This window comes from Neopsephotus bourkii, unplaced genomic scaffold (genome assembly GCF_033783945.1).
Source record: "Neopsephotus bourkii isolate Nb327-2 ecotype Australia unplaced genomic scaffold, CSIRO-AGI_Nbou_v1 NB_95, whole genome shotgun sequence".
NCBI classification, from domain to species: domain Eukaryota; kingdom Metazoa; phylum Chordata; class Aves; order Psittaciformes; family Psittacidae; genus Neopsephotus; species Neopsephotus bourkii.
Window position 1 is genome coordinate 710,941 of NW_026900612.1, and position 17,755 is coordinate 728,695.

General features: G+C 41.0%; 1 protein-coding gene across 12 annotated transcripts in view; it reads left to right on the plus strand.

Moving 5' to 3' along the window:
• The window catches only part of KTN1 (kinectin 1), a 102,861-nt gene that overhangs the window by 76,943 nt on the left and 8,163 nt on the right, over nt 1-17,755 (plus strand). For 4 of the 12 annotated variants that reach the window (XM_061355950.1, XM_061355943.1, XM_061355968.1 and 1 more), the window contains 20 exons: nt 121-189; nt 1,052-1,089; nt 1,724-1,814; nt 1,974-2,042; nt 3,604-3,641; nt 4,258-4,348; nt 4,468-4,545; nt 5,480-5,517; nt 6,519-6,609; nt 6,713-6,781; nt 7,201-7,238; nt 8,143-8,233; nt 10,315-10,401; nt 12,198-12,287; nt 13,392-13,472; nt 13,915-14,004; nt 14,094-14,186; nt 15,418-15,489; nt 15,938-16,021; nt 16,218-16,301. In XM_061355950.1, the coding sequence (XP_061211934.1) occupies nt 121-189; nt 1,052-1,089; nt 1,724-1,814; nt 1,974-2,042; nt 3,604-3,641; nt 4,258-4,348; nt 4,468-4,545; nt 5,480-5,517; nt 6,519-6,609; nt 6,713-6,781; nt 7,201-7,238; nt 8,143-8,233; nt 10,315-10,401; nt 12,198-12,287; nt 13,392-13,472; nt 13,915-14,004; nt 14,094-14,186; nt 15,418-15,489; nt 15,938-16,021; nt 16,218-16,301 (1,482 nt within the window). The remainder of the gene's footprint in view (nt 1-120; nt 190-1,051; nt 1,090-1,723; nt 1,815-1,973; nt 2,043-3,603; nt 3,642-4,257; nt 4,349-4,467; nt 4,546-5,479; nt 5,518-6,518; nt 6,610-6,712; nt 6,782-7,200; nt 7,239-8,142; nt 8,234-10,314; nt 10,402-12,197; nt 12,288-13,391; nt 13,473-13,914; nt 14,005-14,093; nt 14,187-15,417; nt 15,490-15,937; nt 16,022-16,217; nt 16,302-17,755) is intronic. The other 8 variants (XM_061355975.1, XM_061356025.1, XM_061355959.1 and 5 more) reach the window with 7 other exon arrangements.

Here is a 17,755-nt window from a genome sequence, read left to right on the forward strand (position 1 = left end):
AGTGAGTCTTTCAGACTTTCAAAGTCTTTCACTTGTTCTAAAAGAAATTACTTTCCTTTAAGCTTAACACTTTTTCCCCAACAAATGAGTCTTTCATTATCTGTGTGTCTGCTTTCAAAGGCACTGCGAACGGAAAATTCATCCTTGAGAAAAGAACTTCAAAGTCTGCAAATTCAGCAATCGGAGCAGGTAGTACTTTTCATCTAAAACTCTTATTACACCTAAACTAAATCTGAAAGGATCTTGCTGTGGTTGCAAAAGTCAGGGGAAAAAGGTGAAGATGTCTTTGAAACCTGTTGGCAAAGACTCCTGTTTTCTTCCAGCATTGGTCTGGAAGCTGGTATTTCTGTCAAATACTTATTTTGCTTAAGTGTCAGAAACGTGGCAGATATAAAGATTCCAGTCGGCAGCAGTTCTGTGTTGGTGTGAGTGGAAATGGCTGTGGGTTGCTCTTTTTTTCCAGAAGCCTTTGTAGCAAGTATGGCTGGTAGGCAGCTCATACTGCATTGGTTTCATTATGTGTATTTGAGTTTTCTAATGTTAATCCACACTCCTGCAGTTGTGACTTAGCCCCTTCATGTCTCTTTTCAGTGACACTGTCACAATATTGTTTCTGATGTGCACTAAGTGCTGATCAGGAAGTGGCTTTCTTTGACATCCAGCTCTGCTTGGTCAGCTCAGAAGGGCACTTAGTTTCTAGAAAATTATTTATGGAAAAGGGGAAGCATCATAATTGTGGAGAGATACATGGTAGTGCTAGTATGAAAAGGTTAGCTGATCAAAGGCTGTTCCTGAACCTCAGCCTTTCCTGGTGAAGATGGTGTGGGTTTACTTTTGTTTTCCTGGAACTTGCAGCGACTTGATGTTACTAGTTTGACAGGGACTGGAGACCTACAGCTAATTTCCAGGAACAGCCAGATACATAAAATCATTAGGCTGCTACAGTTTACCTAGTGCCAGAGTGCTCAAGTTCTCTATTCCTTACCCTTCAGCACCTGCAGATTGTTTTGCTCTTTTCTGTTTTTCTAAGCTGAAGCTCTCTTTTGAACAGGTTTCCTTCCAGTCACTGGTGGAAGAACTCCAGAAAGTGTAAGTTACTGCACAGATTTAATTTCCGATTGTTACTTGTGTCTGTCTTTATTCCATGACTACAGGTGTTTTACTTCCCTGAAATGATTTGCTTTTAACTGGGTGAACTGTGTTTGTGGCAGGAAGTATTATCGCTTTTAAACATGCCACATCAGGTAATAGCTTTTGAAAATCTAGTTGCTTCTCTGATAAGCAATTAACTGTATAAACTTAACTTTGAGTAGACAAGGAATTGCAGCAAATTGTCAGATAATTATTTTTCTTCAGCAGGCACTCTGAAAGGAGTGGGTTTGTTCACTCTGTGTGTGTGTGTCTGTATTTGAAGTTGATAAACTCTTTGCTGGCATGTCCAGTGAAGGCTGAAGTACATTGTGTGTTGTTCCAGGGCCTCCTAATGCTTTCATTTGTATTTTTAGAAAGTAATAGTATCTATTTAGCATGTGAACTATTGGTTATATAAAGCCAGTTCTGTACTATTCCCAGTCTTATTCCTCCTGTTTGTTTTGCCTGCTTGGTCTCACTGTGGATTTCAGAGGCTGGTGATGTGATGTGATACCAGAACCAAAGCTTGTATATTTGCTGAAGTAACATTTTTGTTCAGCCAACCAATGTTGTTCCTCTTCTCTTTTTAAAGGATCCATGAGAAGGATGGAAAAATAAAATCAGTGGAAGAGCTCCTACAAGCTGAAATCCTCAAAGTAGCAAGCAAGGAGAAGACTGTTCAGGTGTCTGTCTTACAATACCTAATTTCCTTTCTGTGTCTATACCACTGACTACCATTTATTTGTTACTGCATGGCATTCAATAGTGATGAATTTGTAGCATCCATTTTTGTGGTGTTTGTGTTTCCATTGTCCAATCCTGTCTGTTTTGTCATTGAAAAGGCTTTGACACAGGAAATAGAGGCTCTGAAAGAAGAAGTAGGAAATTCCCAGCTTGAGATGGAAAAACAGGTAAAATACCTTAGTGCCAGAAGTGTGAAACAACCTTGTCTTGGATGCTCTGCTCACTCATTTCTGTTCTGGTGTTTTCTTTCACTGGTGAATGTTATTGGGTAAGGGAACTTTTTAATGGTAGAACTACACATTTCTTGGATATAAAGCTGTAAATATGTAATATAACTACAGCTGTCCTTCAGATACCACAGTCCTCTGGATGCCTGAACTTTTTGGACTTCTAGTATGAAATTTGGCAAGAACCGTTATAACTTAAAGCATGGTAGCGTTAGCTTTGGCTGGGCTTATACGGTCCATGATGTAAACACAAAGCCATGGGGCATCCTTGGAAGATGGTCACTTGGAAATCTGAAGGGCTGAAGGTGCTCCTCCTTTTGTTGGCCTTTCTGTGTTGCTACAAAAATACTATGGGCCCACATAGTATCTGGTTTCCAGGTAAACCTTAGACTGTTTTCTTTCCCGTGTCCAAAGAAAGCCTGTCTTGGCAGAGTAAGTTTTGCTCTAGCTGCCAGGAATGCAGAAATGGAGAGTATGGGCCTTTTTGGCATGCTTGCTGTCTAGCATCCAAAATAATGGGAACCCCTGTTTCCTTAGGGAGGCCATTCTGCAGGCAGCTTAATCCATTGTGCTGTCAGGAAGTTTGCTTGCTTGTCTGTGTGGGGTGTGTGGGTTGGTTTTTTTGGTCTGCACTTTCTTCAGTCTTTTCAGCTACATTCCAACATGTCACCCTCTTTTGTTTCCTTAGTGTTAGTTTTGTCCTTTTTAGGCAAAGCTTCATTGAATGTGTTTCCACCTTGGACTTTTCCTCCAAAGGAAATTGCCAGGAACTAGATGAATTATTTGTGTTTCCTTCCCTGACAGGAAGGACACAGAGCCCAGAACAAAATGCGATTTTAAGTTTCCGTCTCTAGAAAGCTACATATGAGGGATGCTTGCTCTAAAAAACACCTTTTGGTCTCCTACAAGCAGAATAAGAGGGTTTTGGGAATGTCTGAAACTCCTGCCTGAAATAAGCTAGCTGTTTGAAAGCCAGTATCTATACAGATAGCCATTGCCAGGCTTTTGTGCAAAATTCAGAGGCAGTGTTCCCACTAAGTCTTGTTTTTTTTCAATCCGTGTTCAGGCTTAGAATGAGAATTTAAGGGAGTGCTGACACTGCAGAGAGCATTGATAAAGCACTTGCTTGTGCAAAGGTGTAAATGACCAGGGATGGTCTCTCTGAAAGCTGCAGTTGGTAGTGAGAGATGGTTAGTCATCATCAGTGTCTGCTTCCTCCTTTTGTCTCCTATAGTGGAATTGTACTCTGGTGAGCCTGCTTGTGTTCCTGTTTGCACTGTTTTCTTTTCTGCTCTGGAAGTCACATTTTAAATATGGAGAAAGTAAATAGTGGAGACACTTCACTTCTCATAATTTATTTTCCCACAAAAAAGTGTGTTTATGCTTACATAATTGTAACAAATAGCGCCTATTTTAATAATGTCTGATGGCTTTCTCCCTAGAGTGGTTTATAGCGTTTGTGTCTTTTCATGTTCATTGAAGTACTTATTATTTCTTTTAGGTGTCGATTACATCACAAATCAAAGAACTTCAGACTCTGTAAGTACAGTTGTTAACATGTCTGATCTGCCTTGTGCACCCCTTGCTTCCCTGCTTCAGTCTTTAAGGTCCAGTATTGTTGCCTGGTGTCTGCACAGGAAGTGATCCAGGCTGTTAACACTGGTCTTAGATGTGTGTCCTTGTTAGAAATACCTGGTCCTGTCTGAGACACAAACAGGTGAAGTGCTGTATGGCTTCATGAGCCCCAGTTAAACTACAGTGGATTAAAGTCAGGATGGAGGACATAGGCAAGGCACTATGGCAAAATTCTTTTGGTAATAGCTGTGCTGTATCTGGGTACATAAGTGAGAACTGAGCCACTACTGTCATCAGTTCCTTGTGTCCCAGCTGGGAAGGGGAAAGGAAGTACTTTTAGATGAGGAAAACACATGTATGAAATCCCGGCAGTATACATGGGCACAGAATTTGTCTGCTTTTTCCTAATGAGCGGTGACATTGAGCAGGGGCATCTCCTGGTAGCCTAGACTGAAGTGGAAGTGTTCACCGGTTGATTTTTAGTAGGTGAATTGTGTTAGATCATGTATGCTGTTTTTGTGGTGTGCTACAAAGCACAGGATGTCTTTTTTATGTTGTGTGTCTGTGTTTAATGGTACAGGTTGAAGGGAAAAGAAAAGCAGGTTAAAACCATGGAGGCATTATTGGAAGAGAAGGAGAAGGAGATTGTTAAGAAAGGACAATGGCTGCAGGTAAGCTTCCTTAGTATTCCAAAGGAAAGTAAGTTTTGCTGCAGTATTTCCGGCTGTAGGAAAGTCATGTTCACACTTGAAAGCTTGCCATTTTTTATTATTTTTTTTTGTGTCCAAAGGATCAGAAGGATACAATTGCACAATTAACCAGTAAAGTTCAGGAGTTAGAAGAACAGAACCTGCAACAGCTCCAACAGGTATGGCCTGCAGAGTGGATGTGGTTTGGGAGGTCTGTTCAGGTGAACTGGAAGGGGTTGGTTTTGTACTCTGTCTCACAAAGGGTTTACATTGACTTCAACTCAGAGCTATTTTAAACCCTGCTTGACTAAACTGGTAGTCTGCAGTGCAGAGAGCCCACTAGTTCAACTGTGTTCATCCAAAACAGGATGAATGTGTTCATCTGAAATGGGATGAACGTGGATCACAAGTTCTGAGAGCTTTTCTTTTACCTGGATGTTGCTTTGTGTAGTGAGTAGCTTTGATGGTCTGAAAACTCCGAGGCTCATAGACAGAATGATAGCTGCCTTGTAGGTACCGCATTGCCAGACTAAGTTAGCATCTCTGTAGGGCCATGGGGGTCATGGAGGAGCTCTTGCTGTAACTGAATGTAGCAGCTCCTCCTGAAGTAGTCAGGCTTTGCTGTGATTCCTTCCTGCATGTACTTGTTGCAGAAACTGCAACTGGTGGAATGTTCTGGGTTTTGATTGCCCGCATTGGACTTGAGAACAGGCAACTGGACATCCTTGAAGCCAGGCATTAACTTAATGGAAGAATTTTTCAATAAGGTGGTATTCCTAGGTCAGTTTTGATTTTTGTCAATGATTAATGGGAGAAACTGAGTTGCAGTCTTATTTTGGGTGGATGTCTAGACAACAGACGGCATTTATGGCACGAGAGGTGGAATGGAGGGAAATTGGCTGGTGTGAAGTTTGGGATGCATGGTGTAAACTGCTTCTAAAATCTATTGTGTTTAGATATTCTCAGAGCAAAGCCTCATGCAAAATTCCTGGTATTTCTTTGGCAAGTGTCCTGCTAGATGTGTGGTGCCCCTGCTCATGCAAAGAGTTGATGTTAATTTGAAAGCTTTACAGTGCCATCAAAATGATGTTGGGAATTACTTTTTTTTTTAAGGTACCTGCTGCATTCCAAGTCCAGGACCTGGAGAGCCTGTGAGTATGCTTAGTAGCAGTTTCTTAAGCACCTGCTAATAATATGCCTTCAGTGCTGGTGTTTATCTTAAATTGGAATGTATTAATTGGTTTGAAGCATTTTATTGGCTTTGCTCAAATAAGCTGTTATTGCTGATGGATGTACACCAGCCAGTGTGTCTGCTGCTGTGTATAATAGCAAGTGCCTGGTGTCCCTGCCTGGCATGACTAAGTCATAGTGCTCATACACTTTGTGAAGCTGAATGATCTCCCAGGGCTCTACTAACTAGTGAAATTGCTGCTGCTTCTTGTGCCTAGTGATAATTTCCCCTTCTGTTTAGCATTTTTAAAAGAGTGTGGATTTAAGTGCCTGTGGCTGAGTCGCTAAAAGCAATAAACAGATATGGTTTGCTGTTTTCAGTCTGAGATGCAATAGCCAATTCTCCTACTCCTGTTTTATGGAGAAATGCTGCCAGACTTTCCTCTGTTTTGACTCTGCTTTGGCTGCTTCAAGTCAGAGGAAGGTTGCGTGCTGAAAAGCGCTTGGTCTTGGGTACAGCTCTTGTAACATGTTGCTCTCCCAGGAGACTCCTGTATAGCCAGTACCTAAGGCAGTCTCACCTTTAGGAGACTGTCCCTAGTACCTTTGGAGCCAGCTGGCTTGCAGGATTTGCTCAGGTGACCGGTGTATCCCACTCCTGCTCTGAATGTTGAGATCAGCTATGACTAAGTGTGTTTACTGATAGACATGTGGAAACACTAGCTTGCTTCAGGCTCTTAGCAGGTAAGTGTTTGCAGTACATGTTGTTGAAGCTGACATGTATTTGCCTTAGGTTTTTTGTTTTGGAGCCATAGTGTAATGGTTTCTTCTCCATGTATGTGCTCCCCTTTTGGCTGATTATTATACATAGTATACAAAATCTATCTTCTGTTGCTAAAAACTGTCTCAGCTAGAGTATCTGTCTCTTTTTAGCATAAATTCTTACTTACAACTTTTCTTACTTTCTGAGTCATCTCTGCAGGTTGAAAGGGGAAGAAGAACAAATTAAGAAGTTGAAAGGTGTAGCAGAAGAAAAAGAAAGAGAAATTGCAAGCTGTGTCAAACAGTTGCAGGTAAAGCTTTAATAGAAGAGCCTTGTGCTGTAAGGAGCATATGTATTATGAGTGTGTATCTATGTATATACATGTTTATGTGTTGCCTCTTTTCTTGTAACAGGATGTGCAAAAGGAAAATGAATCTTTTAAAGTTCAAATTCAAGAATTAAAGCAGGAAAATTGCAAACAGGTAAAGCTTCCAATTGCATTGTTACTGAGTGAAGTAAAAGGGGGTGGTGGTAGCTTGTACGAATGGCGTGGAAAACCAGTAGTTGCATTGACCATATAATTCAAGGGACAGCTTCAGGGTTGGATTGCACTAAGCCAGTTTTTCTGGCTGTTGAATATCTGTACCTGCTTCCCTTTATTGTGTGGGTTTTCTTGCGGTTTTTTACATTCGGTGATTTCTTGTCTAGCTTTCCACCCCTGTCTTTAAATGTTGTATTGCACCCAGGCTTCTGGCCAAAGGAGGCTGGACAGAATTCCCTTGAAGGCCAAGGGTGTAACTGCCTATTTTTGCAGCAGTGCCTGGTTAACAAGGTAGATTGTGATCGCTGCACCAGTCTTTGCTGCTGATCTGATTCCAGCGAGTTTCTGATCTGTTTGTAGGCCTCCCTAGCTGTCCAAAGTGAGAAGCTTCTACAAGTGTGAGTATTGCCGGAAGTTGAACACAGTAGATAAGTAGCAAAGTGTTTCATTTCACTTCACGTTGCTGAAGAAATTTAAAAGATTAAATACATGCCAAATGTACCATATCAGTGTGAGAAGTGCCAGTAAAAAAATCCATACAGCCTAGTAAAACTTGAACATCGAGCTTGTGCTCAGGCCTCAGCCTCAGTGGTCTGTGTGCTTGCACAGTGCTTGCAGTATGTGCCCACAATGTAAGCAATTGATTTAATTTTAAATGCTTGCCAGCTCAGCTATATGTCTGAAGAGTTAAATGTTGATGTTCCAAGCAAAGGTGACAAGCTTTTTTCTTGGACCTTCAGCTCGAATTATAAAGTCATCTGGTGAAAATCTTTTCCCAGGGAAAATCTGATGTGTAACACTAGGTTATAATGTATAGCTGAAGCACAGTAAACTGTATGGAAGGTAATGTCATACTGGCTTTTGTTGTGCTACACAAATTGCCACTGTTGTGCATTTTTCACTGTCTGAATTATTTTTCTTCTAAGTTAAATGACTTACAAATTGTGGACTAGGTGCTTGAAAAAGAATGCTTTTATCCAGCAGGCTGTGCCTGTTTTGTGGTGGTGTACTAATGTGGGCTGGCTGACTTATGCTTGTCTAATGTGTTGCCTTTCTGTGGCCTTGATAAATGTGTGCAGATGCCTGTGTAGGCAAACAACAGCTTTGGAATGGGCTTTGCTCTGGCAGCCTGCAGTTCACAGAGCAGTAGGAAGTAAGCAGTACTGCCAAGTTCAGTGAGCAGCTTTTCAAAGAGAGCATGTAGCTGGGAGGAAGGTCAGTGTATGTGAAAGGGTGTCAGTGATTCACTTGAAATTTCTTAAATGTCTCCTAACTTGTCTACGATTCTTTTTGCTAATTCAGGGTTGCAGGGAAAGAGAAGGAAATCGCCAGTCTCCAAAATGAGCTTGCCTCTCAGAGAAATGCTTTTGATCAACTGAAGAAAAAGAACAATGTAAGGAAATACCTCTCCCACCTTCCCCAACCCTTCCCCCTTCCACGACCCAAAAAAACACAAGTCCTAAAGAGCAACCAGCCTGTGTGCACAGCACTCCGTGGCACCTAGGGTGTTCTCGAGAAAATGTACTTCTGGTGGTTGTCTGCTGCATTGTCCTCTGGACACTCCTCTTTTCTTTCCTTGGGAGTGACTAAGCATTTCTCACTTCACTGCTCAGTTTCATCAGCACTTCATCAAGTTGCTCATTTGGTGAGGGGGAGGAGACTTGCTAGGGGACACATCCTACACCAAGTTCTCAGACTTGTGTTCAAGCCTTGTTAGGCTTGTTCAGAATCATGTCCTTTGCCAAGGCAAGAAGAGGGAGTCTGGGGAAGGAGGCTGTGAATGTGAAAGGTGCTGTGCTCTTGAACAAGTTATGGTCCTTGTGTGTAGCCATGGGAAGAGGCATTACCTTCAGGGCTCTTGGATCTGGGTCTTTGCCTTCTGAAGGCAAAGTAATACTGACCTTCTGAAAGAGGTAGAGGACACTGAGCCTTCCTTTTTCCTGTTTACAGTAGCCACTGATGGTGTAGTATGGGTTGTTTGTGGGTGGAATCAAAGATTGTTTCTTCCATCACAGAGCAGCAAGGTTACCTTCTTGTAATGCATTACCAGCAGGGCAAGAGTGTGGCATCTTTTATATAAATAAAATTGTTAAATACAGTGCTTTTAGCTTGCCTGTCCCTCTGTGATAGCCTATAACATCCAGCGGATACTGTGCAGTGAACTTTATTGCTTAAGAGTGGGACAATATAAGGAAGATGCACAAGGAAAATATTGAAAATGTGATTTTCAGTACAAGTAGTGTTGCTTAAGAACTGAAATAAAGTAGGGCTAAAATGGCTGAGTAGTCTCGGAAAACGGATGAGCTGGGAAGGTAGAACATATGTATGCCTGTTTCCTGGGGAATTACAAGGGTGGTGCAGGCAGAAATCTGGCTACTGTTAAAGGCAGACCATGCCTGTAGGTCCCAGTTTTCCACATCGCAATTTTATCCAACTTTAATGTCTTGTGAAACATATCTTAGGATAGCAGGCAAACAGTAGGAGGTAAAGTAAAACTAGTGTAGGTACACACTAAGATTTGGATGCCACTTTGTGTGGTGAATTAAAAAAATACAGCATTTCAAAATAGCCTTTTGCTAAAGCAGATTGTTTGAAGGGTTGAAAAAAAAGTTCATTTAAATCCTGAGCCCTCTAATCTCCTCCTCACAAAGCCCACCATCCTTCCTAGATAAGAGCTGCAAAGCTCTTTTTAGAAGAGCTCTCAAACTCATAACTGAGGTTGCATGTTGATGTCTTGTGGAGTACATGTTTGATGACCTTGCCAAGAAAGCTGCAGGAGTGCAGCACAGCATGGTGGTGTTTCCATGCGGGTCTGGAGTATGCTTGCCACTGGCAAAATCCCAAAACCTCCCAGGAGGGCTGGTGAAGCAGCAAACCAGTTTTCTTTGGGAACAGTGGAGAGAGCTGCATGGGTAAATGCTGCAAACCAAGGCTCTGAGCTTTGTGTTTCTGAAATGAACTCTGGCATAGTAGGTTTGGGTTGACGCCCAGGGATCTACATGGGTAGATCTGGTTGCAAGATCAGGGGCATAAATGTGTACACCTCTGTGTATTCTCGGATCCATGCTGGGTTCTGCAATGCAACATGCCTAACACTCTGTTGTGTAATCTGTGGTTTGGTGTCTGTGTTCCTCACTACTTTTGAGAATTTCCCTCTTTTTTTCTTACAAGTGCAGTCAAAGTATGGGGATGCTGTAGAGCTACGCTCTACAGTAACAATTTGATAAGTTTTGGACATGGGGGCAGGATGGGCAGAAATTGGCATTTCCCCACCCATCCACCTTTTCACTCAAACTCTTTGAGCATCACACTTGTTTTTGCTAGTGTATGTCATCTTACCCAGCAAAATCATCTTGCAGTAACCAGCATTTAAATGCAAATGGTGGAATGTAATGCAAAATATATCTCTGAAGTAAAAGCGGAAACAGTTTGCATATTGGCTGAACTGAAATCATTCTTTCTAAAAATGATTAGGACCTTCGGAAGAAAAACTGGAAAGCAATGGAAGCATTGGCATCAACTGAAAAATTGCTGCAGGACAAAGTGAACAAGACTGCCAAGGTTGTAATGTTAACTGCTAGAAACAATGTATTAAGCTAGAAGCAGATCTGCAGCTGGTTTTTTAAATGAACTAGAGGCATTTAACTTTTACTGCAATTTAAATACAGTCTGTTCTGAGTGATCATTCATGTACTTTCACCTCTGCTTCTTACTGTTGTCTTTAGGTTTCTTTTATTTATTTTAATCCTTAGCTCTTGTGGGCATGCTGATTTTTTTTTTTTTTTTTAATTTCTGTTTGCATAATTGTTAGAGCTGTTTTTTACTTCTGGGGAGCTCTGTCTAAACTGCTGGTGAGCAACCTGCTTTCTCCTACTGGGCTTTTGCTGTGCTGGAATAAATTGATTGGAAGAGCTAGAACTAAATTACTGTAAAAAAACCTGGGAATTTCTCAGGGAAGTCGTGTCACCACAGTTGTGAATTTCCTTCTTGAAGGCACATGAAGCTCTTCAGGTACTGTCAGAGCCAGTGTTCAATGTGATACGTGGTGTGAATTGCTCTGAATGAGCTTGCATTTACTGTGAGCCTGATTTGGTGCTAATTGCCACTGTGCAGAATTAAAAAGAAAAAGGATCAAAATAACTTCAAAAACCCCTTCTCAAGTCAGGTAGCTAGAAGCAGAGGAGCTCTGATTTGGGATTGTGCATCTGTGTTTTGGAGATGTCTCTGCCCTTCACTCAGCCCTGCATTCAGGGAAGTTGTGTACCTGCTTTTGCTGTGTGCTAATGCTTGCCTGCTTTCTCTTGCAGTTGGAGGACTTCATCAAACAGCCATTTGCCACTTCTTGGTGGTTCCTAGATTGCTGAAAGCTAACACACTTAGCACAGCTTCACAGCATAATGTCTCCTATTCGTTTCTGTCTGAATCTCAGCCTACTAATGCCACGATCTCTTGTAGCAGAGGAATTCAGAGAAGCAAGGTGCAACAACACTTGTGAAAGAAAGCAAATCCAAATATTAGTGAAGAATTTTGGCTGAAAGCTACCTTCTATACAGGATTTTGGGCTTTCTGCATTTAAACTCAGTTGGGATTCTATGAGTGTCATATAGCTAAATTAAACCAATCTGCCACAAGCACAGCAAGCAAATGTCCTGTGGCTGGTCTGTTTTTAATGTTAAATAAATGGAGCAATAGATCTGTGGTGCCCTTGGCTCTGTGTGCTTATGATTGCAGAACAATGACAAAGAAAACCTGGAGATGTCACACAGCTCTAATAATTATTTCCATTGCATCCAAGCTTGGGGAAGAAGAATGTAACTGTCTCCCTGTTGAATACTTAAAAATAATATTTAGAAGATAGTCTTGCTTTCTTGGCCTGGTTCAAATGTGCATTAACACAAACTTTCCTTTTGACTTTAATTCTCTGTTTGTTTATTGGTGCTGTCAATTTATGGTGACTTTTTCCCACCTAAAATGGTTTTAGTGTGGATTTTTCAAAAATTGATTGAGCAAATTTGTTGCTTTTGAGATTGCCTAACTTGAGTGGCAGGGTTAGTGTGACGCAGTTACTCAGCACAGCATAGTTTATGTTGTGAACAAGTGAAGGTATAATTTCCGTACCAACAGGCTGGATTGGAGAACTTAAGAAAATAAAGCGAGCATGAACAAATGTTAAAGCCAAATTCTGAAGCAATTCAGTGTCAATTTTTGAGGCAATTTACTGACAACTTCAGAGACTGTAGTGGCTTTCTCACTTAAAAAATGACTTTCTGGCTAAAGTGCTCTAGGCATAAAGAGGCTATTGCCAGGTCAGTGGGGTATGTTGCCCAATTTTACATTGAGCCCTTTTCTTGGTTTAGGAGAAGCAGCAGCATTTGGAAGCTGCCAAAGTAGAGATGCGTGAACTACTCCAGAAGCTGTTCCCGAAAGTCTCTCTTCCTTCTAATGTGGTAAGAGAAATAGCTTTCTACCCTACTGCTGGCATTGAGGAGTTTTGGTCCTGCTGCACTGGGCAGGCTGGAGCATTTCCCTGCCGTCTGTTCTGCTCCAGGGATTTCACAGTGGGGACGTGTCTTCTGCAAGTAATATCTGTGCTTGCCAGTAGCAAAGCTGCAGGCAGTTACTTCAGGAAAAGTTTTTCAAAACAGAAGTTGTTATAATTTTGTGGGGGTTTTTTTACCACCCCAGTATGTGATTCATCCACCTGTGTTATCTTGTGTCTGAGATAGTAAGTTTTTGGGGCAGATAAGGTCTGCTGCCTGTTTGCTCACTGTCTGACATGATGGGGATCCATATCTTTGCCAGTGACTGTGCAGATAACTGCTGGCCCCCTTTCCAGAGGAGCTGCCTCAGTGCCAATTAATAGAGAACAGGAGGGTTTGTTTTGTTTGTAAAGTTCCTTTGAAAACCACTGATTCTAATTTTATATTTTTCGTGGTTTTCAGTTGTTGGCAAAGGAAGAGTACACTGGGTTTATGTGGTTTAGATTGTGTGAATGATGTGAGGTGGGACAAATGGGGTCTGCATTTTATTTGTAACGTCCAGAGGTTTTGAATATTCCTATTTAAAATTGTTCTTAAATGTCGTAAAGTTAGTCTCTTAATGAGCTAGAAAGAGTTTTTAAAAAGGCTGGGTTTGCGTAAGGTTACGAAGCAGTCTTCCTAGTGAGGTGTCCCTAGAATTGTGTGCTTTACTACTCGGGTGTTGGAATAGATTCAAATTCTTCAAATAGATTTAAAGACTTCCCTTAAGTCTTCAAATTTTTCTTGTCAATTCCCAACCCTTGTAGGAAGATCTCTGTCACTCACTTGTGTTTCAGTACTTTCAAGCTCCTGTATAGCATACGTGTCTCAACCTCATGCTGTATTGCGGCCCGCTGACTGTCAGCTTGGCTGTGTGCGATACTAGCTGAACAGCTACTGTCAGGATGCATGTTAGCTCCAGGGAACTGGAGGCTGAAACACTGCTTGTAAGCCTGCAATTGGGAGGCAGATGTCCTGAAGGTAGTTTTATTGAGGTTACTCTCAATTTTAACTGAATGCATTTCCCAACAGAGCCACAGTGAATGGATATGTGGGTTTGAAAAGATGGCTAAAGAATACTTGAGAGAGGCCTCAGGATCTGAAGATATCAAGGTAGGCATGAACAGTGTACTGCATGAAGTGTATTTTTTTTTTCAGTATATATCTTGCAAATTGTGCTCTGTTCAAATTGTCAAACAGGTGACAAGAAAATTGTTGTATAGGTATTTGCAAAGCATAAATCAGAAATGTATTTACATCTTCAAAAAGCACTGTGTAGAGTTGTGAACACGCTTATAAAATTCAAAATCCCTGTTCCCTTTTTCAGGTAGTTGTTGAATTTTTTTTCAGGCAACTCAGAATTATTGCAGTAGCTCACAAAATTTGTAATTGGGAATTGTATGTGAACATTGCACTTCCTGTTGTCTTTGCATGGGTTGAAAATACAGACCTGCCAATGAACGAGACCAGCTTGCTTGTTGAAATAGAACTCAATAGTAGAACTCAGATCTGTCAGCTGAGGCATGACTCTTCCCGTTCCTCTTCTCCTTTCTAGGCTATGGAGCACAAGTTGAAAGAGGCTGAGGAAATGCACATACTGCTGCAACTGGAGTGTGAGAAATACAAGTCAGTTCTGGCAGAGACGGTAAGCAGGATGCCTGGCTGCCTGTGCCTTGTGATGTTGCAAGCTGCCTTTCTTCTGTTATACGCTTTCAAACTCTGCTCTCTTCTTAGGAGGGGATTTTACAAAGGCTACAGAGGAGTGTGGAAGAAGAAGAAAGCAAATGGAAGATAAAAGTTGAAGAATCACAGAAGGAACTTAAACAGGTATTTCTGAAGATCTGCTTTTTGCAGTAGCCAGGTAGTTTCTGCTTGAAGTAGCAGAGAGTGTTAGAGCACTGTGGAGGCAGGTGTAGAACAGCCCTAGATGCCTGGTTTGATGTGTGTGTGACCTGGGGATGAAAACGGTGAAGTCTGCAACCAGTATAAGAACGATCCTTCCTTACAACAGTGATGTTTTTGGTGCTCATATATTTAGTTTCATGCTAAGAGTGATTTTTATTTTTTTTAAGGAATGCATTTCCATTAAAAAACCCTAAAAAGTGGAGGAATTGTTGATGTCTTTAGACTTTGGCTATTCCTGTTGCTGTCTTTAGAGAAGCAAGAACAAATGAACAGCACAGGTATAAGGTCTTTGACTGTTATGACACGTCTCTATCAGTCCTTTGCAGGTGATACAGGAAGTAGCCAGTAACATTGCACCTGGTGATATTAATGCTGATGGAATAAGAATTCAAAGATTCAGGAACATACATGTGCCCCACTAACCTGTCGAGGAATATATATATTTTTCTGATCCTGGCAACTGAGACTATTTTGAATTTTTGGGAATCTTTTAAAATGCTACTTAATCCATTACGGTCAGCTAATTACAGTTGAAATTGCCTGCAAAGCCCTCCTTTTTAGGAGGGCTCTGTTGCTAGGAAAAGTGGTAAGAAAGAAGTCTTTTATGTTTCTGTTTTGATCTAGAATTAAAGTAGGTCAAACTGATTTTTCTCAGCGAATTATTTCTAGACTACTTCTGCTTAATAAATTTGAGTACCAAAGTATGAGCTTGGAGCAAACAGATAGGTGACTTACAAACATCTTTGAGGGGCTTTTAAAAGTCTGTCATATCTTCAACTATAGATGTGCTATCATCTGCTGCATGTATGCAGCCTCTGATAAAGCTAAATATGGTTTCGTTGTCTACATGTAGTACGAGGATGGAGACAGTTTTCCCTGTCTAGGGAAGATACTTCCCTTACTATGGCTAATGGACAACTGGCTTAGTCCTTATATTGCAAATCTTCCAAGCATCTGGGCCCTAAATATGTCAAAGAACTTTTTATATTGGGAGAAGGTAGGAAAGGTGTTCTAACAGAGATTTAGTATACTGCATTATTTGAGTATCTGAGTTCATCCTTAATATGTTTAAATCATAGAAGCAAGCTTGTGTGTACATGGAGAGTTTGTCTTACACCAGCCCAACTAAATTTATCTTTCTTGAAAACTGCAGATGCGTTCTTCAGTCGTTTCTCTGGAGCATGAGGTAGAGAGGTTAAAGGAAGAAATCAAAGAAGTTGAAACTGTACGTGCAGGTTTTTCTTTGAAGCTTTCTCTTACTTACACATGATACAGGCTTATGCTGTAATTCTGAACTTCCTAGGACTTCTCTCTTGCAAGTAGTGCAGCCTGTGCTGCAGTTTAAACTGAATCTTTTGGCAAATGTTTTTAAGAAGCAGGGAAGATGCGTACTAGAAATTGTCCTGTTTTTCACTTCTGTACTGACCTGCTGGGGCTCTTTCCTTGTGGGACTTGAGCAGTTTACTTCTTGTTGATGATCAGGATTGGTTATTTTCCTTTTAAACTATTACACTTCAAAAACATATGTGCTGTTCAATCACTGGATTTGAAATACTTTCTAAATGTCATGGAATATTTGATACAAGTTTATAGCTAATTATAAATCAAGAGAATGATACTGCAAATAAGCATTGAAAAAGTCTGTTTTAACTCTTTGTTTTTTCTGTTTCTAGCTTAAAAAAGAGAGAGAACATTTGGAAAGTGAACTAGAAAAGGCAGAAATAGAACGATCTACTTATGTTTCAGAAGTCAGAGAGGTAAACATAATTGACCAAACTGTTCTTTTTCTTTTTGGTTACCCAGCTGCCTGGCAAACTAATCTCATGCTTGGCCCCTGTGGCTGAGGAGTTTGTATGCTTGTGACCTTAGGGTAGAGCGACACACTAATAACTGAGCAGAAGAAAAGTGGGCGTCCTAAGGAGACAAATCCTAAAACTCTAAACTTCATTTCAGCTCAAAGATCTGTTGACTGAATTGCAGAAAAAACTTGATGATTCATATTCTGAAGCAGTAAGACAGAATGAAGAGTTAAATTTGGTAAGAAGCTTGTTCTCCGTTGGGCACAAACTAGGTTCCCAGCATACTTACGAAACGGAGACTTATTTCCAATCCTGTCTGTTCTGCTAACCTCTTCAGCTTGATATTTTTGTCCATTGCAATCATTTATGTAGTCTGACTTTTACAATTTGTCTCTTTCTCTGCTCCTAACAATAGCATGTCTGGTTCTTAAGACTTATTCCAAAGTCTGTAAGACTTTCATTCCTAAAACTTCTTGAGAATCAATGTTTTGCAGTGTAGACATATGCAACAGCAGATGTAATGTCCTTCGACCAACGAAAGTTGTGCTTTCATCAGTTCAATTTGAGGATTATGCTATGCTGCTTTTTTTTTTTTTCTCCAAAGCTTTGGAGGATGCAGCTGTGGTATCCATGTCCTGCCTGTGAAGAGCCTTTTTCATCCTCCTCTGTATTATCCAAAAGCAATGTTAGATTGAGAATATTCAGCCATTCAGCACCTGGCATCCTGATGTGGCTGAACAGCTGTGCTGGCATGGTGCATGCACTGTGTTACAGCATGTTTGGCTAGAAATGCTCTTCAGCCAATAATACTTTCATCCCATGACTTCTCAAGAAGGAGCTGGGTTAACTGAGGCCAGACCTGTAGGCCCAAAGATGCATGGTTTTCCAGTTTGAGCCCTGTCACTTTTTTCAATGCCATAGGGCTGCAGGTGTGGTCAGATCCTTCCTCTGCTTGCATTTGAATGATGCTTTCTTGCTTTTGAGCTGGTATTGGGGAGGGGTGTCCGTGTCAAGTCTTTCTTAGGTTTTAAAGTAGTTGATGGGACAACCTGTCACTGCAGGCTGAGCTGCTGATTTCAACAAGGTACTGCCACTACTGTAAACAGATTAAAATAGTCAATTTAAAAAGAAAACAGCCCACCACCCACCACAATAACTAACAATCTGCTTAAGTTAATAGTACACTTAGCAAGTCTAGTAGAGCATTGATTAGCATCCTACATCAGCCACCAAAGCCTCTCATTTTGAAAGCAGGGGAAATGGGAATTGAATGCGTATGTTAGAGTTAATCAGTGAACACCAACCTCTTGAATAAAAGAGGCAACAATCTATTATGTCTGTAACAACAACAGCTTAAATAGCTGAGCTCCCTGCTAGGGCCACTTCACACTGCAGTCTGGTGATGCTTTGTGGTAGGAGTGTGAGGAGGTGGTAAAGAACTACCTTCATGTAAATGTCTTGGGAATGCTGTCCAGCCTATATTAGTGGCCTTTTTGCAGTAGACATGAGGTTGGGGAATAGAAATGATGGAATTTCAAAGTGTGTTTCCCACAAATTTATAAAGCGAACAAGGAGAGAAGCTGAAAATGCAGTGCTTTCCCAAAATGTAGAAAGCCAGTGTCCACCAGTCCAGGTGCTCTGAAGAGGAAAATATTCCAAGGGTGAGACAAAAAGAACACGTAGGTTTGAAAT